At 45.6% G+C, this 25,408-nt stretch overlaps 1 protein-coding gene across 1 annotated transcript in view; it reads right to left on the bottom strand.

Moving 5' to 3' along the window:
* The window catches only part of SHANK3 (SH3 and multiple ankyrin repeat domains 3), a 385,179-nt gene that overhangs the window by 324,044 nt on the left and 35,727 nt on the right, over nt 1-25,408 (bottom strand). The window contains exon 4 of the mRNA XM_040544765.1: nt 2,791-2,994. Coding sequence (XP_040400699.1) covers nt 2,791-2,994 — 204 coding nt within the window. The remainder of the gene's footprint in view (nt 1-2,790; nt 2,995-25,408) is intronic.

Here is a 25,408-nt window from a genome sequence, read left to right as displayed (position 1 = left end):
ATTAGTTAGCCGGTAGCACTTGTCCTACTGATGTTTAAGAGCACTAATCGTGAATTTGAATACCATGTAGAACAAAACCAGGTACTCCCAAGGGGCTGTTACCTTTGTACAGTTATCTTTATAACGCAAAATTACAATTGCCTTAAAGAGTGAAATTGGCTTTGACTAGATCTTTCTTCAATGCATGAATTGTATTCTGAATTTTTGAATTGCTATGAATTTAATCTGTCACCAACATTTCATTAGTTCAGCTGGAACTGACATCAAATTATCTTTGGACTAAAGTTACTTATTTTTCAATGCTGGCAATATATTAGCACATTTTCAATCTTCTGTAGTTGCCCTTGTATTCCAAAATTTATCACAAACTTGTACTGCTGGGCAGATGTTTCTTCACACAGCTTTTTTTTAATCATTCCCTGGTAAAAACTGTCTCGCCCACTGATATACAGATGTTGGTCACTTGCAGATGTTGCCAGTGTTGGGGTTCCCTTGCACATCCCAACACTGTCATGCAAGCACCCTTCGGTGGCTCCTCTTCACCCCTGGCATCACGTCCCAGGGTCTGTAAATGAGCTCTGCTCCCAGCCGCCAGCTCTGCATCCTGGGCAGCACACTGGCCTAATCTGGGCAGCTTTAGGCTTCTTGCCCACCACTGCTGTCACAGCCTTCAACCCTGGGGAAGCTCCTGAGCACACCTGGTCCCAGCTGCCGTGCACTACAGGGCAGGGAAACAGCGAGGCAGGTCTGAGAGACGGAAGGCAGGCTGTGTTGGCTTTGATGTAATGACAGCACACAACTGGGGCAAAGCAAAAACTTCAACTGAGAAGAGTTAAGTTGTGCAACCCATCGTCAGCCACTCAAAACTACATGGCAGAAGTGGACAGCTAACCCTAAGCTATTTGCACCCCAACAGTTCTGCTCTGATTGCTCATCCGTGGACTGGACTTGTGCAAGGAAGACATGGAGGCACATAAATTTCAAAATCTCATTCAAAGCTACAAGGTGCATGAACTGATTGTGTGATGGCTAATAATGGCTGAAACACAACAGTGTTGTTTGGCATACAAATGAAATAGCTACCTCATTATGAATGAGACGGTAAGCATCTGACAGTAGATGACAACCAGTAGGATAATATGGGATATGGTCAATACCATCGAACACACATGAGGGTAACTGGATCTCAGCAGATGGGCAGGCAGAACCCTGCCCACTGCTTGAGCACCAACATGCTGTGTTGCAGCTGCTGTTTTATCCCAATAAAGGAATCTGGAGTACCAACAGCTCTCCATGGCAGAGGACTGAGCCAGCATCCCACCTCTCCAGGGAAATACTGCAGGTACCTGCTTTTTAACTCTGTAATTTTTCTGTTGCTGTGTACAAACCCTCGTTTATCTGATTACATTCATATGCAGCCTTAAGGGCTAATTTATCTTTTGGGCTCAAGAAACCACACTGGTATCAACATAGGATTTATTTCTTGTAAATGGATTCTGGATTTTTGGTTTTCCGACAAGTATTCTTAAGTCCTCAGCTACCATTCTTATCAAGTTATGAAGAATTGAAATGACACATAACAAATATCCATGTCAAGTCTGCATTTAGATGTGTGCACTAAGACATTAAGTATGGACATTATGCTAAATTATACAGAAACGAAGCATTAAAGCCTATGTAAAGAACATTAAGGAATTTACTACCTCATAGGTTTATTTGCAAGCATTCTTAATGTTGTTCCAAATGTTTTTGTCTATATTAAACGTTAGTTTACTAAGAAATTGTGCAGTACTTTCTTTCCAAATTAGTCAGGATTAGTTATAATAACAGCATTCACGCTTGCATTTATAAGAGTTCATGCAGCTTAAGCGTGTAATGCTTTCTAAGTAGATTCTGTGGGTAAAATATAGCACAAGATCCCTAAAACCAGAGGACCACATGCAGGTAACCAAAGTCCCATTACAGTCAGTGGGGAGTCAATGGAGCCTAAGAAATGCTCCAGGTCACCCTAGAACAAATACCTACATGTGTTCACCTGAATCCCAGCCAAGGGCAAAATCTATATTGAATGTCAGTACAGAGTAATTCAGTTAATTTCTGTTCCATTTAATTTTCTGGAACAGAAAATAGTATAGCTTGAAACTTAGCATTTATCCTCCATGCTTATCACATAGATGAGGTCCACACAGGAACGGTCATTTACTGTCAAAGCACACAGTTGCCCTCCAGCCTCTAGAACAACTGTAAATTAAATTAAAATAAATAAATATTAAAATAAAGTAAAAAATGTCAAACACCTTATTCAGCCTCACATTCAAAGACCTCCCTATGCTTTTCCTTCTGTACCAATGGTTTTCCTTCTGTAATTTCAATCTTCCATGACAGTTATGTGCCAGTAGAAAAAAAAAGAAATTTTGATCAACAGGGTCAAAAAACAGGGAAGCCGTTTCACAGGACTGTGGCAGATGTTATGGAGCTCTCTGCCAGACAGAGTCAAGAGCAACTGAAACTAAAACTCAGAGGCGTTTGCCTCAGCTTTCCCTCAATGAATTCTCTGTGAGTAAACACACACCCACAGAAATTTCTGTGCTTTCACTCCTGATGGCAAATGGGGAAAAAAAGGGGAAGGGGGCTTAATTTTTGTGATGCCTTTGGGGAGACTAGAGTGGAAGGGATCACATGAGTCCTATATACTTATGCATATATATATATGTGTGTGCATATATATCTATATCTGTATATAGATACACACATATATTTGGAAAAAAAAAAAAAAAAAAGGACAGCTACCTCCAGGTAGGGGACAGGAGTGTCTGGATTCAGGGGGTACTCCCGCAGTAGACGCTCCTCATCCAGGAACTTCCCAGCCCTGCCGTTGAAGGCTGGCTGGAAGAGCCCATAGTTGAGAACATCCTTCAGGCTGTGGTTGAGAGTGCACAGAATGCGCTGCTTGGACACCCACACAGGAACATCTGGATTCAACCGCAGACACTTCTGTGGAGAGACAGAGGGCAATTAGAGCTGAGCATCCCTAAGGTTCTGTAGTCCATCACCACACCCAGGAACAGTCACACTAAGAGTGAGGAGAAGGATGAGATTGGAAAGACACAATCTTTTCCATGTCAGTTGATTAGAGGAGGGGAGGAAAGGGGGGAAAAAAAAGTTGAAAATTAGAGAAGAATGAGACTTAGCAGATCCCCCCCAACCTATTTTGTGGGGTTCAGGGCAGACTCAAACCTGGTATTTTACAAAATTCTATAAAATGAGGTGTGCCAAAGAGTATTTTATGGCCTAACAACAGTATAATAGCAATATTTTAATTAAAAATCCCTCTGACAGTGTGTAAGGAGTCTACTGAATTCTCCACTAGGAATTTTGCACGTGTAAAAAAAAGGAGCAGTACACGCCAGCACTGCAACCCCCTCCAGGAAGGCAAGGCATCCAGTGAGGTCTTCTGTCAACTCTGTCTTCATGCATTCGAAGTCCTATTTTTCCTTTCCACCCTGTAACATGCAGTTAATTTCCCTGGTCCTGTAAGCAGCTTCCCCTGCTCGGGCCCTGAGAAATCAAGTGTTCGCAGTCCATCACCTTCAAGCTGTGTCTTCTGCAGCTCCCGTGCACCCTGGCTGTCTTGGCTGCAGAACCGCAGGCCCTTCACGTCTGCTCTCACAGCCAGGAGCAGGAAGGCAGGAAGATGCTGCGCTGGCAGCACCAGAGGTCAGGCTCACAACAGGCAGTCCCCACCAGTGGTCTCAGCTTCCCCTCCCAGGTCCCAGATTTTGCTTTTTGGCCCTTGACCTCTCCTCATTCTAGTTACTTTGGTTTTCCTCCTTCTTTGCTCTTCCACCCCATCCATGCTTTCTGGGCAAGGAGAACAAAGTCTCTGGTATTGTTTCAGTGTTTTGTTTCAAAATCACTGCCTGTCAGTTCCATGTAGAGCTCCTGATTTCTGTGCTGGAAGGCAAAGTGAGCTTTCTTTTTTTTTTTTTTTTTAATTTAAACAGCATTGCCTAGAGAAAAGCAAATGGTCATGCTGAGGCACAGGGTGGTAGGCAGCAGAGCACCATTGCTGCACTGCATAATGCCAGGCCCGATCACCACCCAGAAGTCACCATGCAACACAGCAACTGAGCTGATGTTACAGTTCATTTTTCTCAGGCAAGGATAACTTGCACTTGGCAGCAAGCCATGTACTGCAAACAGAGGTCAGCGTTATCTATTTTATTGCTGACCACAGTAGCAAGTGAACATACTTATCAACACGTGCTTGTCCTAAAGCAGGTGCTAAGGAAGAGGCAGCCACTTGGTGGTCTGAGACATCAGGAGTTCAAAACCTGTGAAATGTCAGCTCTGTTGTGCTTCAGCAGAACATGTATCATTCTTTCAGGGACCCCTAAATAAAAAATCACCATCTATACCTTCCTACATGCTTACTTAGCCTCTAGGATTCTTCTTCACTGTCAAATTGTGCTTTTCAGTACAAAAATATGTGGCTAATGGAAAAAAAGCTATTGACAGATATGCACATATGTACAAGCACAAGTGCTGGTTGAAGGAACATCCCAATACAAAAATCAGTGAATTTTATATCAAACTTTACACTGCAAAAACATACTCTGGAGAGTATTAACATTTCCTGTTTAGGAGAGAAAACAGCTTCCATCCTGCAGTGTGTTTCATTAACCAGTGTCAGAAATTGGAAAGAAAAAAATACCTACTTCCGCTGTTAGGTCAAAATGTTGCCTTGCCATTTGTGGCCATAACCCCACTACTTAAAGTGTAATGTCTCAGTTTTTCCAAATACCATTAAATGTATTAATAATTTTCTCATATCAGAGTTCCTGAAACTAAACATGCTTATTCCACTCCATGATGCAGCACAGCCGCTCCAGGAGCAATATCCCACCAACGCCTGCCAAACGGTTGCAAAGGATCTCTCTGTACAGCCTTAACTCTGAAGTCTGCATGGATCCGCAACAGAAAGCCGCTCTGTGTTCAGTTTGCTCAGGCAGACACTGCAGCAAGGGCTTCTCCAACTCCTCTTTCACAGGGAACTCATCAATCTCCACCAGCACAGCCAGGGCAGCCATGGCAGCTCCCAAATCAGCACCTGGCTGATCCCAGACAGAGCACGAAATGTTCAGCTGCTTGAGCCACAAGCACCACACCAGGCACTGATCCCCACCTCCATCAGGAAAGGGGTGCTGAGCTCAAACAGCACAGGGCCCTGCCACAGCGGGCACAGGGACATCCAGCCCTGAGACAGCACTTGACACAGGCAGGAAGGAATAACTTCCAGCCCTAAGGGCTGGGACACTCAAGCCAACAAGAATTTTAAAAGGAATCAGGAAACCAGTTGTCTCGTGCAGCCCCAAGCATGTAGGAGAAAGGCAAGTTGGTACCCCTTTGCTCCTCAGGCTCTCCTGCCAGGATGCTGAGCACTGCTCTTGCACCAGTCCCCATGAGGAACCCGGGAAAGCACACAGAGACACTGCAGAGATGACCCTGCACCAAGTTGGATGGGGACAGGCCGGAGGCAGCTTTCAGAACAAGCTGCTCACTTTGGTTCACTGTCACTAGCAATAAGTTTTGTCATACAACAATCAAAGCCTTAGAAACAACTCCTGAAAGAAAACAATGCAGCTTTGCAAGTTAGACAGCATGGATGACTCCTTCCTGAAGGAAGAAAGAGCTCATAGCTTCAGATTCAATCCTCAGCACCACAGAGGATGACAGACAAGATCTATTCAGGAGCCACCCTGCAATAATGACAATAAAGAACTTATATTCAACAGCAAAAAAGACTAAAATTTTTCATCGAAATGCACAAAAATGAGAAAGAGTTGAAAGGAAATTAAAAGAAGCAGCTGAAAAGGTAACGTGCTTGCAGGCAGCAGGGAATATATTTCATAATATCACATTAGAAGCTCTGAACAAATGTATGGCAAAAATAGAAAAATGGTCTCTAAGAGGTCCCAGAGAAAGACAGAGTAGCCAAAACAACAGAGCAGGGGAAGCTATAGAAAGTAAAAGATTTCCTTTGGAAAATGGAGTCACCACTGAATGAGAGCAGAAGGGAGCACAAACCACATGCAAAAAGACAACAGTAACAAAGGCATTAAAAACTAGCAAATGCAAAGGAAGTGGGGAGTCTGATGGACAGTGGGTGAGGCTGGCAAGTGACTGAGGTGTGAAGTCATCCCAGGAAGAGTCCCTGGGCTCCTCCTGTGAGGATGGGCAACAGGACAGGCTCCTTGCTGCCGCTACAGCTGCCAACATGCAGGGACTCATAGGTAGGTGACAAAAACTCCCCAGCAGGCACAGGAGCATGACAAGTTCAAGAGCAGGCTGATGAAACAGTGTTGACCATGGTGTGCAAACTGTCCTTGGAGTGGGAGCAGAGCTGAGGCAGGAAGCACTGAGATCCCACTGGGTGCCACAGTGCCCTGGGTCCCACAGGACTGACCTCTCTGATAGGGAAACGGACAGGACTTGGACATGCATCCACACTGCTGAGAGAACAGCTTACTTTCTGTAGAGACATGCCTCCCATCTACAAGGAGAGCCTGGAGAGAACCCACGCTGCCAGAGCAAGGCTGGCCTGCTTACCCAATACACACTCGTATTTCCAAAGTGCTTTCAACAATGTCCCTTGCTGCCATAAACTAGATTGCCAAAAGCAAGTAAGTATTCTTTTGGAATAACCAACAAGGAAGATGGTAAACAAAGGTTAAGGTTAACCAGGCGGGTTTCCTGACACGGAGGTGTTCATTAGCAGAGTCACGTGCACATGCCGGGATGTGAGCCGATGCGATGTAGGCTGAAGGCTGTTACAACACTTAAGTTGGCAGCACATCCAGATCTTCTACATCACGTGTGGGTCTGATCGCTCTGTCTTTTCAGGAAAAAACAGAAACAGGAAAGGTAAAGATGACAAAGGTGACTGGAGGCATGGAGTGGTCTGCAGGGGACAAGTGCACTGGACTTGAGCCCAGACCCAGAAGTGAAACATCCCAGAGGGGCAGACAGCACCCCGCTGCACCAGCCAGGGTTTGCACCCAGTGGGCAGTGGCTCCTTCTGATGCAGTGACTGGGACCAAGTCACAGGAACAGAAAACAGGTACAAAACAAACAAGCCCAGGTATCTTTTTCACCTTTACTTAAAAGACTATACTTGGTTTTCCCAATTATAAGTAATTTTTTTCCCTCTGATTTATTAAAAGCCTATCCCCTTAAGCAGCAGTTTCAGCAGTGAGTTCTTTCTGTGATGTGGGGCAGAGATTATTAATCCCCTGCCTCCTCTCGTTCCCCTGCAGGATCCTACTGGCCTTGCTCATAGGAGATGGATCAGAGCCACAAGACAGCACTGCCACTGGAGCCACTGGGGCACTGCCACCAGTGGCAGCCTCAGCTTGCCACCAGCCAGGGAGCCAGCAGCAGCCCCTGCTCACAGATGGGCAGAGGTTGAGACAGTCCCTGGCCAGGAAACTGCAGGACAGGATGGACATCACCATTGCAGCTTTTCTGCTTCAGGAACATAGGCCAAGGAAGAAGCTGGGTTCTGCAGGAACTGGGCCGAGCAACAACCACCCTGCATTTTAGTGGAGAAGAAGAGAAGCCAGCACAAGTTTCCTGTGCGCTGGATGGTGGTGGTGAACAGACTGGGACCAGCTTACAGAGCAATGTGTATGCTGGCAAAACAACAGGAATTTGGGGGCTTAGATCACCTCCTGAGGAAAGCTCTGGCCCTGCCATCTGATGTGCTGGAACACCATGCTAGGAGAAGCTGCCTCCACCAAGAGGAAACAAGATAAAGAGTAGGAGGGAGGTTCTCAGCTCCCAGCAGGAAGGTGGCTGGTGCATGAGCCCTTCTTGCAGAGTTCCACGCTGTAGATAAAGTATTTTGGCTCACTGAGTTTTCCAGCAAAATGGTTGCTGCTTATGAGCCAGTCTGGAAGGATGTTGTTGACTGTTGTATCATCCTCTGGTATCCTTTGTGGGTAGGAAGCTATCCACAGTTACTTCTATTTGAAAAAAAAAAAGTCCAAGAGACCCCATATTACAACCTCTCTGCAGTGCTGACAGTGACAACCATCTCCATCCTATAGTCCCTCCATCATTGCTTTCAGAGAAGCAGCTGCCTCTGATACAAACACAGCTTGAAATGAATGTTTAAAGAGATCCAGCACCTGATTAACTCTAAGTGAGTGGTTCAGGCAAAAGCTCCCTCTTACACAAAGCTACAACAGCTTTATTATTAACCACCTGCAAGGAAAGGGCTGCTGAAGAGCAAAATCACCGGCCCATTTCATCCAACTGCTGAACTCTTCATACAGAAAAGACAGTGCAAAGGAAATGCAAAAAAGTTTGGGATCAGCAGGTCCAACCAAAGAGCCCAAAATAGGTTAAAGAGGTGAGTATTTCCTTCAGAGACCTGGAACTTTTTCCTGCTTGGCTCACTGCACCATCACAACCACACACACACACACACATAAAAAAAAAAAAAAAAAAAAAAACACACAAACTACTGTCTAACTTGTGAGCAGTTGGAAAATGAAGATCTGAGAAGCTTTAGCTCTGCTTAGGGCAGACAAAAGCCACATACAGTAAAGCTTCTTCTACAGAAGGGTGAATAAGATCTGTTCATCCAGCATCAATATAGAGAAACAGTACCTGGGTAGAAAGGTCCTAATAAACACTTGCAGAACTTGGTAAAGAAATTCTCAGTATAAAGGAGTAAATGAAATCAAATTTGACTAGGGAATGGATGAAACCAGTGAAAATAGCATATGGTAGTTGCCTTTGCAGCACACTTTCAACATGCCCTCTGATTCAGCAAATGTAAAGCCAAGAAAGCCTGTTAAATCATTTATTCTGAGCAATATACCAGTACCCTGCAAGTTTCAACCATTAACTACAATAATCAGCTGAATTACTTCAATTTGGCTATGTTTCCTGAAAAGAATCCCTTAAAAAATAAACAAAAAACCCACATATGATAGAAAAGGCACTCCTTCCTTGGATAAATTAATAAGTCCAATACTCATCCTCAATGATAAAAGGTAGTCTTAATTCTCATTTGATTCCCTTGGTTTAAACTTCCAATCATTATTTCTTGTTATATCTTTATCTGTGTTATTGAATAACTGTTTAGTACTGTGTCTTGCTGCACTGGCAACCCCTGTTTAACATAGTCACCTTTTAGTCTTGTTCAGGGTGAGCTGAAGAGACTAGTGTGTATAAATTATAATGCATTTTCTCCAGATCTCAAATCATTTTTGTTGCTCTTTTCAGCACCCTCTTTAATTTTAAATATACTTTTTTAAATTGCAGAATGCAGAGCCAGAGGCAATATTCCAGCATCTGTCTCACAGCTGTCATATACAGCTATAAAATACTGTCCTCACTTCAACTCACTGTCCACTTTCTTCTATCTCCAGGCATCACATTAGCAGTTTTCAATAAAGCATGCGGCAGTTTGGGTTCAGTTTACTTTGACCACTCCACCCCTTTCAGGCAGTCAAACCCCACATTCTTTCCAATACATATCTCCTTGTTTTCTAGATCTGGCATTAGTCCTTAGTTACCCGTAAAATTGTGCATTTGAATGAATTAAAACGTAATTTGTTTTGATAGGCTAACATCCTAAACCAGCATTTGTTAAAACAAGAGTGTGGGGAGAATGGACTGCAGAAAGAGACAAGGCTTCAGGTGTTCCCTAAATGCGATACCCTTTAGCCACTGCTAGAGACTGATACAGGGTCAGAAAGACCACTGGTTTGGCCTTCTGGAGCTTTTCAGGCTCTTATTTCATAGAATCATAGAATATCCTGAGGTAGAGGGGATGCACAAAGATCATAGAGTCATGGAATCATAGAATGGCTTGGGTTGGAAGGGACCTTAAAGATCATCTAGTTCCAACCCCCCTGCCATAGGCAGGGATGCCACCCACAAGATCAGGTTGGCCAAGGCCCCATCCAACCTGGCCTTGAACACCTCCAGGTATGGGGTGTGAGAAAAAATCTCAATAACTTTCTTCAGACAGGACTTTCTGTGAAGCTATTTTATTCGTGATTGCAATGGCGGGCATCCTGCAAGCATCAGTGCACAGTAAAGGTTTATCATAACCTTATATTCCGTATTACCCGACACCTGATTTCTCCCGTTTCCTCATTGTCTGAGTACTACAGGTTCACAACCTACTTGACGCACTTCTATACCACATGTGTACAATTTTATTTGACCAAACGTTGATTTCTCCTTTTCCTTTTTTTCCTTCTTCTCTCATGACTAGAGGGCCCGTGATTTTTGTTTTTACTGATTTCGTACTGCTCATCCTGTTTTTCTTAGCTATTCTCCTTATTTTGGGACAGTAGGACCTTCCCCTTATCTGCTTAACATACTCCCCACAGCTATGCTGCAAAATCACTTTTGAATATGCAAGGTTAGTGGAATTTTCCACTGCAAAAACACCTTGTATTGCAAAAACACAACTTTGTTTCTCACATGGGGCATCCACAGCTTCTCTGGACAACCTGTTCCAGTGCCTCACTACCCTTCCAGTGAAGAATTTCTTCCTAATGCGTAAACTAAATCTATCCTCTTTTAAAGACCATTCTCCCTTGTCTTATCATTATCTACCCAAGTAAAGAGTCCCCCTCCATCTTTTTTATAAGACCCCTTTAAGCACTGAAAGCACAATGACATCTCCCCAGAGCCTTCTCTTCTCCAGGCTGAACATCCCCAACTCTCTCAGCTTTTCTTCATAAGAGAGGTGCTCCAGCCCTTGAAATAAAAACAAACTAAAAACACCTTCCCCCCATCCACCCTCTTCCACCTCCTCCCCCCAAGCAGCACACGGGAATGGGGGAACGAGGGCTGTGGTCAGTCCAAAACACTTTGTCTCCGCCACTCCTTCTCAGTCCCTTCTCTGTCCCTGCTCCACGTGGGGTCCCTCCCACGGGATGCCGTCCTTCCCAAACTGATCCTGTGCGGGCTTCCCACAGGCAGCAGATATTCAAGAACTTCTCCAATACGTGTCTGTACCATGGGGTCCATCCATCAGGAGTAAACTGCTCTAGCACAGGTTCCCCATGATCAACAGCTCCCCCTAGACCCCCTGCTCCTGCATGGGCTCCTCTCCACGGGCTGCAGCTCCAGCCCAGTGTCTGCTCTGGTGGGGGTTCTCCACAGGCCACAGCCTCCTCCAGGCCACATCCACCTGCTCTACTGTGGGATCCTCCATGGGTTGCAGTGTGGAAAACTGCTCTGGTGTGGTACACCATAGGCTGCAGGGGGACAGCCTGCTCCACCATGGAACTTCTGCTCCAGCACCTGGAGCACCTCCTGCCATCGTTCTTCACTGACCTTGGTGTCTGCAAGGCTGTTTTTCACTCCTTGCTCTCCCAGCTGCTGTTGTGCAGCAGTTTTTTCCCTTTCTTAAATATGCTCTTACAGAGGTGTAAACAACATCGCCTACTGGCTCATCTCTGGACAGCAGCGGGTCCCATTGGAGCTGGCTGAAAGTGGCCGTTATCTAACATGGGGCAACTTCTGGATTCTTCTCACATAGGCCACCCCTGCAGCCCCCCACTACCAAAACCTTGCCATGTAAACCCAATATACACAAGTAGACCCCAGTTTTCACAGAAGCATCTCACAAGATTTTGACCACTGCCTGTGCTGCTCACAGGTCTGGGATGGTCTGGGAAGGGGAAGCAAATTTTGAGGCAAGAACTAATGCACTCAGTGTGGCAAAACTGCGAGCTGACAGTAAAACCCAGCAGAAGGACCTCAGAGCCAAATGGCTCAAGAATAGCGCAGATCAGCCCCAGGTAAAAGTGCAGATGAGGACAGGCTCTGAGCTGACTCTCACCTGACTGTGGCCAGCAGACCTATGACCTCACTGGAGCACCACTCAGCAGGTGTCCAACAGAACAGCAGAGACCACTACCAAAGGAGCTGGAAGCACCCTTGCATCAGAAGACCTTGGTATACCCATGTCCTCCATACTGCGTGCAGTCCTGGTTCCTGTTTCAGAAAGGCCACACCAGAAGTGGGAAAGGTGCCGACAAGGGAGGGAAAGATGATCAATGGCCTGGAGCAGCATCCATATGAAGCTCAACTAAATAGACAAGAATCTTCAGTCTGGGAAAAAGAAGACTGAGAAGGAATATGAGAACACCAAAAGTGACATGGAAAAGATAAACAGGTATTATTTCCTTGGGAATTGATGCAAACAACACAAGACAAGAAAACAGATAGGACATCTTCATTAGACACACTCGTGCTGGTCCTTCAATGGCATGCTGCAGGGTTCTGGCAATTGACTCCAAACTGGTCTCCCAGGTACCTCCACTCACACAGTCATAACCACAAATCAACATTGTGTATCAGCAGTTGCTTAGCTTAACCCAATCAGAACACCCTACCCAGATCTGACTCTAATTGCAACAGTAACTCTTGGTTTAATTTAGGACCACTCTCTACTTCACTTGTTTTACAAAGATCTCAATGACCAGATCCACAGTTTCATGTTTGGATCCTTTTTCTTCATACTTACAACTCCAAGACTTTTGCACATATACCTTGGTAGTTACAACTGCATTGGTTCTGTTAACTTGCGCTAACTTCCACACACCAACAGTGAAGTCTTTCAAAACAAAACTTGGGAGGGTAATAAGAGAAACTGGCAGAGTCAAAGCTGGACTCAGAATGGCTATTTCTCTACAACTCAACACATGTTCACCTGTGGAGCCCTGCAGCAGGGAGTCACAGACTTATGTCAGTGGAAGAGTCCTGGAAAAAGCTGGCCCTGCTCAAGCAGAGGTGACCCGTTAAAGGATGCACAGTACTGGCCAGACAAGTGCTGAGCATCTCCAAGGACAGAGACCCCATGGCTTCTCAAGGCTCCAGTCCACGTCCCACCTCCTTCCAGTGGAGGGCATTTCCTGACAGGGAAGGATGACATCTCTGGCTGTATCTTGGGCCTCTTGTCCCATCGTGGCACTCCCAGAGGAGCCCAGCTCTGTCGCCTCTCCCCACACTGTTAGTCAGTCACAGATGGCAGTAAGGTCTCTTCTTCTCCCTGGTCTAAGAAAATTCCACTCAGCCTTTCCTCCTACCTCCTGCACCTTAGTCCTGAGAATCTCAGCAGCCTCCATGGAACCTGCTGGATTGCGTCAATGTCTGCCTGGGCTGGTGAGCCCAGTCTGGCCCCAGTATCTTGATGGGTCTCACCAGTGCTGAGTGGAGGGGAGCCATCCCTGCCCACACCTGCTGACTGCCATCAGTCATTGCCACCCAGGATGAGTTCAGCCTTCACTGCCCGAGAGTGCTGCCAGCGCTGGGTCATGATGGCCTCTGGGGTCCCTTGGGCTTTCCTGCAAAGCCATTTGCTATCCAGTCACCCCATCTGGTCGTGTCCCATTCCATCCCACAGGGTTGCTGGAGGCCATAGTCAGGGCTTGGTGCTTGTCTCTGCCAGTCCTTGTGGCCATTCCTACAGCTGTTGGAGACCCCTCTGAGGAGAAGCCTGCAAGCACTAAGAGAGTTTAAAATACAATACTACAGTTTCCTGGGAGAGACATCAATGACAGGGTTATCAAGTACAACACCTCTGGCCCAGCCCCTGGACTAACTGTTGGTTTAGGCTGGAAAAGTTTTCTGGGGAGGTGTCACTGTGTGCCCATCCTTTGCTCCAACCCTCCAGCATTTGTTCTTGCAGCTCCAAGAGCCACAGTTTTGACTATCGCTCCAGACAAGACCCAGATGGATGCCGGTGGCCTGAAACCAGTGTCATCAAACTTGCATGCTGCCTACTTTGCTATGTTCCTTTTCAATTTGTTAACACTCTGAACAAACTTTGAGGTATTTTCCTTCCTGCCCCTCAGCACCCCACCAAACTCCTCTGAGGACAAGAATTCATCATTTTTTTCTGTGCTTTCCCAAGCCAATCTCTTCACTTGACATTCAGGGCATTCCAACTCTTCTTTCCACATGCAACTTCTAAAAACATTTCAGAGGTGTTTTCATCAAGCTACTTTGAAATCTTGATAAATCCTCTCAGTCATCTCTCATATCCATTCTTTCTTATTAAAGAATGAAAATAGATTAGGGAGACATGAACTTCTAAAAATGCAATGGTTAAATCTTATCAGAAATTATTTTCCAGCTGTTCAATTTTCCTGTTTTCGATTAACAGTATAACTACTATACCACATATAAGTTTATTGGTCATTAACTTTCCACATTGAAGACATCCTTAGCAAAAGCTTTAGTGTCAACAAATCCTTCTTGCTAATCTCTTTTCCCTGATTTAATAACTGTTTTGAGTGAAAATACACATTATTACTACCTACTCATCTGCTCCATACTTAAAATTCCTTCAATAATTACCTACTGTTTTGTTGTTTTTTTCTAATCAGTTTGCTTCAGCACTCACCTGCTGATCCATTCTTTTGTGAAACATCCCCAACACTTCACGTTGTTGATTCAGTTTGTTTCTTCATTTCTGCTACTGACTCCTTGCCCACCTCTGCCCTGAGCTCCAGATGCTCCAGAGGGACTGCACCTCTACAAAAAGGTATAGGCAGTACTCGGGCTGGCACAGCCCCGCTCTCCTCTGTTACAGAGATATCAGGTGCGGGGCTGCTGTGCCGAGGGTCCTGGTGCAGACCCCTGCAGTGGCTCTGCAGGGACCCTCACAAAACTCCCATAGCTGAACTGCACTTGTCAAAGGGTTGCCACCTCCAGCTGCCCTCCTGCCTCTTCGCAGGGGAGCATCCTGAGTGCCCTGTGAGCAGTGGCACTTAAAGCAGCATCAGCTGGCAGGCAAGAGCTGATGCTGGAAGAGGCATGCTCCTCTACTCCATGGCTTTTAATTAAAAAAGAATAATGACAACGTTGATAAATTTATTAACCACTCCTCTGATGATCAATTCAGCCAGTATTTGTCCAACACACTGAGCATTGGCAGCCTCCCAACAGCAGCCCAAAAGCTTGACTGTTCCCAGGCAACCAAGGCCTCGAGGTTCACAAATGGCAACTTCAACAATATTATCATGTTTGCAATAAAAATTCTGCCGTAGAAAGGAATTTCAAGTTGTCAAATAAACTGAAGTTAATATTAAGTTAAATAGTTTTAGAAGGGCCTATATTGACTACCTTACTTCCATATTTTTCCCAGTTATAAAAAAATAGCATTTTTCTTCTATCAGCAACTGCAGAGTTTGCATGCTCTGCATTTATATACAGGAGATTCCTTTGGATCTATAACGAAATGTATATCATACTTCCCACAGAAAAAGAATCTGAGGCAGGATGCAATTACTTTGGTCACAATGGCTCAAAAAGTACAAAAAAATCCAAAGCAACCCAACAATTGAACATATCCCTGAAATGAATTTGGGAAAACGCAGCAGACTAAAAATGGTAAGACTATAATATAGAAATTGCAATGTCTGAGTGTTCAAGGGAGTCTTCTCAGCAACTTACTTAACTTACTGTTAAGTTTAGCATCTGTGCCTGACTCCGGAGGCCCTCAGCCTCCAGCAGCACTGCAGAGGCTCAGCTGAGCACTACATGGCAGCTTATAGAGCCTCCATGCTTGCCCTGACATCCCTGGGACAGCTCACAACATAATCTTGACTCTGCTTTCCCTTTTTTTCCCTGCAACAACTACTTCACCTCCTTATACTGAAAATTAACAGCAGGACGTTATTAAGGGAAAAGAAGGAAAAATGCCTCTGTTTTGCTTAAGTAGGTACTGCTGCTCTCACAACCTCCCACCACGCATTTGCGCTATGACCTCTACCCATGCATCAGTGGATGCTGCACTCTCCCCTCTGGTACCCAGTCACACCTTCCCCATGCGCACCTGGGCTGCCCCCTCCTGACCCCATGCAGGGCACGTGGCCCAGTCCCAAGCACACGTGGCTGTTCGCGCCTGCGGCCTCCAGCACTGCTCCTTTCCCTGGCCCCCTGCATCAACAGCTCACCACTTGTTCTGCAAGTCAATTTTGTAAAGCAGTGATATAACAAAGCATGACTTTCCATCAATAAACCAGTAAGAAGGAAGAGCCAATCAGAAGCAGGGAGTAGGATTTTGTTAGGTTAGCTGGCTGTTTAATTAATCAACCAAGCCTTTAATGATGCCAATGACCTGTGAAAGTCAGGACACATTTAGACAATCAGTGGTCTACAGCAAAACTGAGCTATAAGCCAAAAGCAGTTACGGACTGTTTTAATAAAACCAGTGTTATTAAAACCAGTATCAGAAAAAGCATGACTTCTAGCAGACTGACAGAAGTTTTCTTTATGTTGAGAATTATAAAATTCCTGGACCATGGAAATAGAGTAAATTGCACATTTTAGAAGCAGTGTTTAATATTCACCTATCTATTCTCTTTAGGGACCATCGATAGGACCTGAGGGAATGGTGTCAAGCTGTGACAGGGGAGGTTCATGCTGGATATCAGGAAGAGGTTCTTCACGGAGAGGGTGGTCACGCGCTGGAACAGGCTCCCCAGGGACGTAGTCACAGCACCAAGCCTGTCAGAGTTTAAGCATTTGGACTGCGCTCTTAGTCATATGGTCTGAATTTTTGGGTAGACCTGTGTGGTGCCAGGAGTTGGACTCAATGATCTTTGTGGGTCCCTTCCAACTCGGGATATTCTGTGATTCTATGATTCTAATACTGCTTCATGACATCTTGTTTGCATGATTTTAATTTCTCAAATTTTTGTTGGATATGCCACTACCATACTGTTCTTCAGCCCTCAGCCAGTATAGCAACAACAATAAATAAGGTCAAAGACCTAAATAGAGGAAGGAGGTTAAATGGCATCTGGGGTCAATCAAACAACAAAGACATTAAAAGGGAATAAGATGTTGCTAATAATGATTGCATCCTAAATAAGCAGCAAGTATACCAAAAAAGTGACATTTCCAGACGAGACTCAGCAAAGATTAATCCTGTTTTGTAAAACTCCACACACACATACTCAGTAGAAGAGAAAAACTATATAAGTTTCAATGCCTGATAATGATGTACACATGAGACAAAAAATTAGAAATATATTTGTCAGCAATAATGGGGAGGAGAAAAAAAGAAATGTGGAAAAATACCCTCTCTTAGATCATAGAAAAGGGAAGACGGATTATCCCCACCCAGCTCCAGTTCAGCTTAATTTGGAGCACCAGTTTCTAAATTGATCCGTGCCTCAACAAACAAGCATAAGCAGTGGGAAGAAACAACATTTGGCTTGAGCTGCTGGAAAACACCCACAGTGATCTCAGGAAGAAACAAACAAACAAACAAAACAAAAAAACAGCCAATGTGAGTGGTCAGCTCAAGCCCGTGCAAGGCTAGTGCCGAGGCAAAAGCCTGAAGATAAAGCACTGCCACAAATCCATGTATATAAACCCCTGGGAGACAGCATCCACAGGAAGGACACAGCTTCTTCATTCTCTGCACCGGCACGTGGCTGCTCCTGGTGTAAGCCAATAGGCAGGTCCTACCCTGAGGTCACACAGTTTGTGACCACAGCACTGCAAAAGATCCATGGGGAACACCTCTGCATGCCTCCATCATGCCTTACACTGTTACACTGGACTGTCAGGCTCCCCAGGGACATTCCCCCAGATGAGAGGTATGATAAGGTGTTCAAGGAAAGGTTGGACCTGGCTCTAAGGGACATGGTTTAGTGGGTGACATTGCTAGTAGGGGGATGGTTGGACCAGATGATCTTGAAGGTCTTTTCCAACCCTAATGATTCTATGATTTTATGATAACCTGCCACATCCCGGTGGGCACAATCAAAGACAAGGGTCATTTCCAGGTACCATGCTCCCCTCTCATCTGAGGGCAGGAGAGCAGGATACACCTCCCACTCTGCCCAAGTGGAAGGAGGTACTCAGAGCCCCAGCATGAAGTGAGGACAGAGGGGAGGGATGGAGGCCACCTCTAGACATGCAGCCCCATGCTGTCAGGAGGCACTGCTGTGCTGACGGGAAGTGGCTCCAGGACTGGGATCCAACCCTCAGAGCTGAGCTTCCTGCTCTGTGCAAAGAAGGGAACATTCAGAGCTACTCAAATTTGTCTTGCCAGATGGTCTGCATGCCAAAGCATCTAATGCCCAAGAAGGTATCACGGAGCCGTTTTGCTCCCCATTTCCCAGCTTCATCTGTTTTGCTGTTCTTTCTAAAAAGAAGTACAACCCGGCATTCCTACTCCAGATGCACAAGGACAGACAGGGCCCTCCTGCAGGAGCCCTGCATGTGCTCAGAGTAAGTCCTGGAGGACCTAGATGGCTTCCTTCTGCAGCAGCAATCGCATGGTGGCTATGGCAGCTGCTAACACAGAAAACCCTCTTCAGAGACCAGCGAGCATGGCACTGGCATCAGCCCATGGGCAGCCACAGGAAAGTTATCTGCAGCTCAAGAACATGCACCCTTAAGGTCACCTTGGGCAGCTCAAGCCACCAGGGATGAGCAGTGGGACAGCAGACCCTACCCATGCGCAAGGGCAGCTCAATGCCCAGTTCCAGCTTTTGGGATAATGGGACAGAGGGGCTTTTCCAGGTTATCCCAGGAAAGGGTACAAGTTGGAAGGAGATCCAAACAGAGCTCCTTACACTTAACTCTCTCTGATGCGAGTTACGTGCAGCTTGTTATGCTGGACCAGAGAACCCAGGTCAATTCCTTAGCCAGATCTTGAATTGAGAAATGCAATGCACTCACTGCTGTACAAATTTCCCATAGTAACATGGCACAGTGGCTGGTACCACATTAAAACCTCAAGCAGACAGTAGATGATGAAAAAAAGACAGCATCAGAAAATACCTCTTTCCCAGCAGCCAGGGATAACAAACTTTACTGTAATCTTCCATATAAGCAAATAACCTGCTTTCTTGGGACATTTGAGTTAGACTGGACTAAGAATAAATATCAATGTGACAAGTTACGCTAGAAAAATGATTACTGGATCTTTTAATTGTTATGGTTCTGGGATTTGGAGCCACACTGCAAAGGCATTACTTCATAGTATAACAGAAGTAAATGCATTTAAGATGATGCATTAGTTTTAGGACACTTTGGTATATAAAAAAATAAAATAAAAGAAAGAAAAGAAAGAAATTTAGAAAACAGCTCATACTTATTAGTTAATCTGAAGTGATTGACAGAAGAAAAGATTAATAAAACAAATATTAAACACAACAATAACTTTAATGGATCGCTACAGTGTTGTACACTCACTGAGATAAATAATTTATAGTTCTATTAGTAAAAGTATAGCAATGTTCCTGCACACCCTTTTTTATGCAACATAGTAACTGTGGAAAAAGCAATATACTGAAATGTACCTTTAACCAGGAAAGAGAAATAGAAATAAGAAGAACATTTCCAGGCTGAAAAATTTGTCTTTGCATGTGTTTATACAACACCTAGCATATTGACTCTCTAATCACAAATGAGACCCTGGCTATTACCATAAATAAGTATCAGCATCTCTAACAATTATGCATCCATAAGCCAGCATGACCAATTAGGGTTGCTGCAAAGCTACAGGAAAAATTAGTAGGGCCCCTTGGACTCAATTACCAGCACCAAGTGCTTACTCTTTAGTTCCATATTTTATTCACTATCAGAGCAACAATCAGCTCTGTGTCTGTCCCATGGAAACCCTTGGGATCACAATGGGCTCAGAATAAGCCCAGACCAGAGCACTTATACTGACTGTATACAGGTCCCATCTCAAAGCAATGGAAAATCTCAAATCTTGCTTGACTCCTCACTAAGCACAAATGTGAGCCAGCAACAGGGACTAAAAGGCACTCAACAGCTTGGATTTAACCCTGTTTGTCAGGGCTGTGGTGAGCCATCCTGTTTTCCTTCCTGGCAGAACTTCCTTAGTCCATGGCCTCAGGTGCTGGCAGGGTACTGACAGTGTAGTCCCAAAGCTGGGAAAAAAAAAACACAAGAAAACCTTGAAGAAAGTAGGGAGACCTGTAGCTTGTGTAGTCTTTTAGCTGAAAGAGACAGGTAGCCTTGAGCTAGCAGAAGCAAGGAAGATAAGGGATAAAAGGTAATAAACAAGGAGAAAAACAGCTCCAGACTGACCTATAGTAACCTTTTGCTCATTAAGGGCCATTAACATATTAAAAATCACACTCATCAAAATGCTAATCTATGCAAATGTGGGATTTGTTGCCGTGCCCCCCTCCCCAACTGTTCCTCTGTAACGCGCAAACTCAGTAGAGATAAGTTAGGTGAGCTGTAATAGCCAAACACAAGGAGCCAAAGAGAGTTTTCACAAGTTTGCTGACGGTGATTCAAGTCAGAGGCGTACTTGCTTTGTGAAAGATCGCCAAGCACCTGACTGCAGAGTTATACAATTAATTATTTAATTGAAAGACCTTCGTGTGGATTCCGACTCTGTGTGCTTATTGGCCAGGCACAAACCTACAGACAACAGCAGCGCAAGGAGACACAGGTGAGTTACCTCCTCCCCCAGGGTCCTAGCCATGAGAAGCACAGCAGCCCACTGTTCATCCTCAATCACCTTTCCAGGGCACCTGAGGCTCTTGTTACTCACCCTACTATTTAACTGGACAAGTCCCAATTAAATGAAAGATAAAATCTCAATTTGTGAATCCCTGAGAAGGGAATGCTGCTCTGAGGCAAAGCAAATCTAAGGCACTGTCCCTGGGTCTAACAGTATGTAACATCACATAATACCAAATCTTCACAAACTGCTAGGAAACTGAAAGCTAAACTGAAAACAATGCCGAAAACATTTTACTATGTAATCTGCAAATTACAAGTTTATGAATCTAATTCCAGGGACTCTATGAAAAAAGAAATGAGAGGGTGGGAGATGAAGCAGGAGAAGCTCTGATGTCCAGAGATGCTTTCTCTCAAACATGCTTCTTTTGGGATTCTCTTCAAAGAAACACAACTAAATGTAAGGTCACTATATCATGAGGTCCCATCGTAAGTAGAGAATGGGTGTAGGACAAGCTCTGAAATTTTGTATATGCATAAGCTGAGAAAAAACGGATAAATCAGAAATTAAGTTTTCTGCATCAGAGGGTGCTCACATAAGTAGCTTGGAGGCAGAACACTGCTAGGCAGAAAACTCAGCTGACTGTATCTATAAGAAAAAAAAACAGTAAATGCAAGATACACTCTAAATCTGTGCTCTGTTATTTCTTTTGTAACTGCACTGCTCCATTTGTAATTTAGGATTTAAGATTTTCGTCTCCTAGCATAAACCTCTGGTTCTCGCTCTGAGCTTACTTCATATATGAAGTGGATTTGGATGAACAAAAACCACAGCATTCCTTAACAGATGAGAAATCTTCATAAACCATGTTGAGAACAAATCCTCCGCGGTCTCTGCAAGCACAGGCCCCCTGGAGTTGGCAATACTGGTTAAGGTTTGGAGAGCACCTGCTCGTGAGCCAGACCATGGTTGCAGGGGTGCAGAAGATGCTGTGGGACACCTGGGACCACTGAGGAGCAGGCAGCTCACATGTCCCAGGCATGCATGCAGGCACCATCCTGACACCATGGCTACAGCAGATGAACAAACTGGATTTTCACACTTACAACTCACTCACAGCTGGAGCTCCACAGCTCTATGGCTAGATGCCACAGGGCACAGTGAGGAAGAACATCTCCTAGAGCAATCCTATGCTTTTCTGGACTGAGAGTACAGGTAAAAGCAAGAGATTCTCTCCTTTGCTAAATCATCTGACACAGCTAAGAAAAATGAATGATGTTTCAGGCCAACCAGTCACTCTTCAGGCTGGGAAAGCTTTGTCCGCTTTTTCTATATATTAACATTTTTTTGCCCATAAATGATTATTAACATGTTTAACAAAGGATAATGCTGCTTCACAACCCTCTTCTGTCTGTGGCAATAAGGAGACAGTAGAGAAGTGAATCAAAGTTCTAGAAAAAGCCTATGTTGCCATAAAAATATGTGGGACAAGGCACAATAAGAGCTGGAGGAAAAGCAGGAAACCCAATCTAGAACCAGCTTCTATGAGAGATTTGGTGAATCCAGGTTTGAACATCTACAGATTTGCAATTATAACGTACTGCTGAACCCTGCCCATTGACAAAATCCCACCACTACAGCAGGAAGGACCTTCACACAACTGACTTGCACAGTCTGTCCATCCACACACCCTTGCACAACACTGAAAATTTTTGAAAATATGCTAACTAAATGCATAAAACTTTGACAGATAAAGACAGTCAGCATGGTGTTGGGCAACAAACTCATTTGTGTAGCTGTAGATGATGTCATCCAATTCCTCCCTCTTAGAGCCTTTTTTGTTACCTTCTTCTGCTGTGTTCAGTCCCCACATGACACAAAGAAAGAATTAATTTCAATTATGTTCCTTCAGCACCTGTGTAAATATTCATTTTAAGGTATATGATTCACAAACTCTAACCACAGCCTGAGAAATGCTGAGGACAGCAAGAAATCAATTTAGAACCAGAGGGAAGGTGCCGATAGCACAGTAGGGTGGTGGATTTGGAGCCAGCCTGCGGACAGAGTGCTGGCTGCATGCAGGGATCCCAGTCTTCCTCCAGAACCCTGGGAGAAAACACCCTAAGTCACCTCAGCCACACCTGATAAAACTGTAGTCAGAAAATGAGCAGCATGCCCTAATGTGCTACACCAAATCTCTGGGAAATGTGGGCAACAAAGGGCTGTAACACCATGTACTTTATGAAATGTTACTGTGTAAATTTATTATTACAATTCAATCAGGGTAGCAAGGGAGGGGATGAACAGCACAGAAGGAGCTGAGGCTGCACAGTGGGGTGAGCCAATCTGACAGGAGAGAGGATGTCCCTGTGCTCCCTCCCATGGGTGCAGTGTTTGCAGATGGCGAGTGGGACCAGGGAACTGGTCCAAGGGCAGCAAACTCTGGTCCCCACTTGCTCCACACATATGCTCAGATGAACCTAGAAGGAATCCATTAGCAGATCCAGTCATCAACAGCCAACACCAAGCCATTAACAGAGAAAAACCCTATGTATGAAAGCATATCAGGAAATTTTTCAGACATGCTTTAAAAATTTAGGGATACTCTTGAGGTCCCCACAGACACCATGCCAGTGCTGAAAGACAGAGCACACTCAGGCACGCTGGACAGAGGCAGCAGCAGGAGCAGAGACGCAGCATGGCCCCAGTGTGTGACTGGGAGCACCAAGTCCTCCGGCACTGCTGGGTGATTGAACCTCCCAGGGATCCAGGATATGGGAGCAATTGCTGCTTGCTCCTAAGTGCCACCAGAAGGACCACGGAGGGTTCAAGGCCAGTGCCAGCATCCTGACCAGGCACAAGTCTCCACCTTGGCCAGGTGCAGGCAAGGACACATAGCAGATTTCATTGGCAGATCTGATCAGCAGCACACACCCTGCAGTCAGCCCTGTGCTGGTGAGCCCATGCCCAACTCCTGCTGGCTGCCTGCAGCAGGACCCCATGCCCTGAGGCAGCCATTCACCTCATTATAGCTCCTTGGTATTGCCCCTGAGGCTGTGTCTGCAGAAGCTGTCCTCCCCATGGCACCTGGCACAGCCGGCCCTAGCCTCTCCCATGGGACACCTTTGCAAACCTCAGTGCTGTCAGGCAGGGGAATGCACTGGCTTCAGCCTTTACCTGTGCAACAGTTCACACCAATTCTGCTAAAAGAGCACCTCTTGGCCCAGACAGGATGATGCGTAGCCCCTGTGAGTACAGATGTCTGCTGGCAGACACAAGTCCTGTGGGATTCTTCCACCATTATGACCAAGCCCCCATGCAGGCATGCATGTCAGCACCAGGTACCCCCTTCGGAGCAGCTGCTCCCACTGCCCAGTGGCACTGGCCCAGCGGCAGCCACTGGGCACCACATGGCCACAGCGGGACAGAGCTGGACTGCTTGGAGGCATACAGAGGGCTCAGTCAGGGATTGCTGCTGCAGGAGGGAGGAGAACAGACACATGGGGAGGGGGCTGTGCTCCCTGCTGTGGGGCACTTCCCTGCCAGCCCCATGGCATGGTGACAAATCCCTCCGGGCAGACAACCTTCCTCTGCTCATACTGCCAGATGCGCACATTTTTCTTGCATGCAAATAGAAGTGGCAGAGGTTTGGGGAATAAGTGGGTCTGCAGCACTGATCATTTTTACTGTAATCTTCCAACAATTTGTGGGGTTTTCTTCACCTAAGATTTCATATCCACTTTTTCTTGGAAATGCTGACAAATAACTTTGGACATTCATTTAGAACTGGGCATCTTCAGCACACTGGGTGTCTGGTCACAATGCTTCTGGGAACAGGAACACAGCTCGACAGCTGGAGACAGCAGGAAGACTCTTTTGGGGCTGATCCACAAAGAACTATACATTAAAAATGAAGCTAATCTCAGAATTTTCCATCAACCCAGATTTTAATAAAAATAATCTCCCTTGGAGATAGCTGTAATATAAAGCTCCAATACTGCTTCTCATACTGTGGCCCATGCTTTCTTACCAGTAACCGTGAATTATGGCTCAATTATGTTCACTTTGCCCTCTAAGCACAGGCAAGGAGAGAGGGAAGGCTGCCCTCTTGTCTTCTTTCCAAAAGTAGACAGTGCAAGCTTGTGCCTGCTCCTGAGCTCCTCATCACATGCCCAAGCAGGATCATGCTCCCAGTGCAGGATGCTCTGCAAGCACTTTCCCTCTGAGGATCCATGAAATCTGCCCTGCGCTGTGTTCAATGTGAACAAACCTGCAGCTCCCAGCACGAAGCTATGGCTGAACCTTCAAGCTGCAAAACCTCTGGCAACTACAAGTATGCAAGTGTTCAGGGGACAGAGCTCAGAAAGACAAGAGAAATACCTGCTTTGACAGTTTAGTCCAAGCTAACTATACCTGTTATATCTTCAATGCCTTGCTTGCTCCAAGTTTTCCTTCATGCATTTCACTAGAATTTACACAGTTCCCATAGCCTGCCAGCCCATTGGGTCTCCTTGCCTCGAGCCCCAGCCCCAGCAGCCCCACCACGCCTCCCAGCATCAGCCTATGGGCCGTGGTGGCTGCTCCTTCTCCAGGCACATTCTGCCCAGAAAGCAAAGATGTGGGACAGGGAGCCAGCAAAGCAGCAGTTGCCAAACAGACCAAAGGCAGAGACATAGCAAGAAAGGAGTTTTTCTCTTGTTAAGCAGAAAAAGCAAGTGAGGAACATTTCTACTTCAGCCACCGCAGCTGGTCTGTGAGCAGGGTGCAGCTCATGCTGTGTCAAGCCCCTTGCTAAAACCTGTCCCAGCCCCTCAGGCTGCAGCGCTTGCACCTCCCCACCTCCAGCCTTGCTCCATCAGCGAAGGCTTTCACAGCCTGTCTGCGGGGAGCTGGGAAAGGAGT

Source organism: Cygnus olor, chromosome 1 (genome assembly GCF_009769625.2).
Source record: "Cygnus olor isolate bCygOlo1 chromosome 1, bCygOlo1.pri.v2, whole genome shotgun sequence".
NCBI classification, from domain to species: domain Eukaryota; kingdom Metazoa; phylum Chordata; class Aves; order Anseriformes; family Anatidae; genus Cygnus; species Cygnus olor.
The sequence above is the reverse complement of the archived record's forward strand: the minus strand, read 5'-3'. Positions and strand labels throughout refer to the sequence as shown.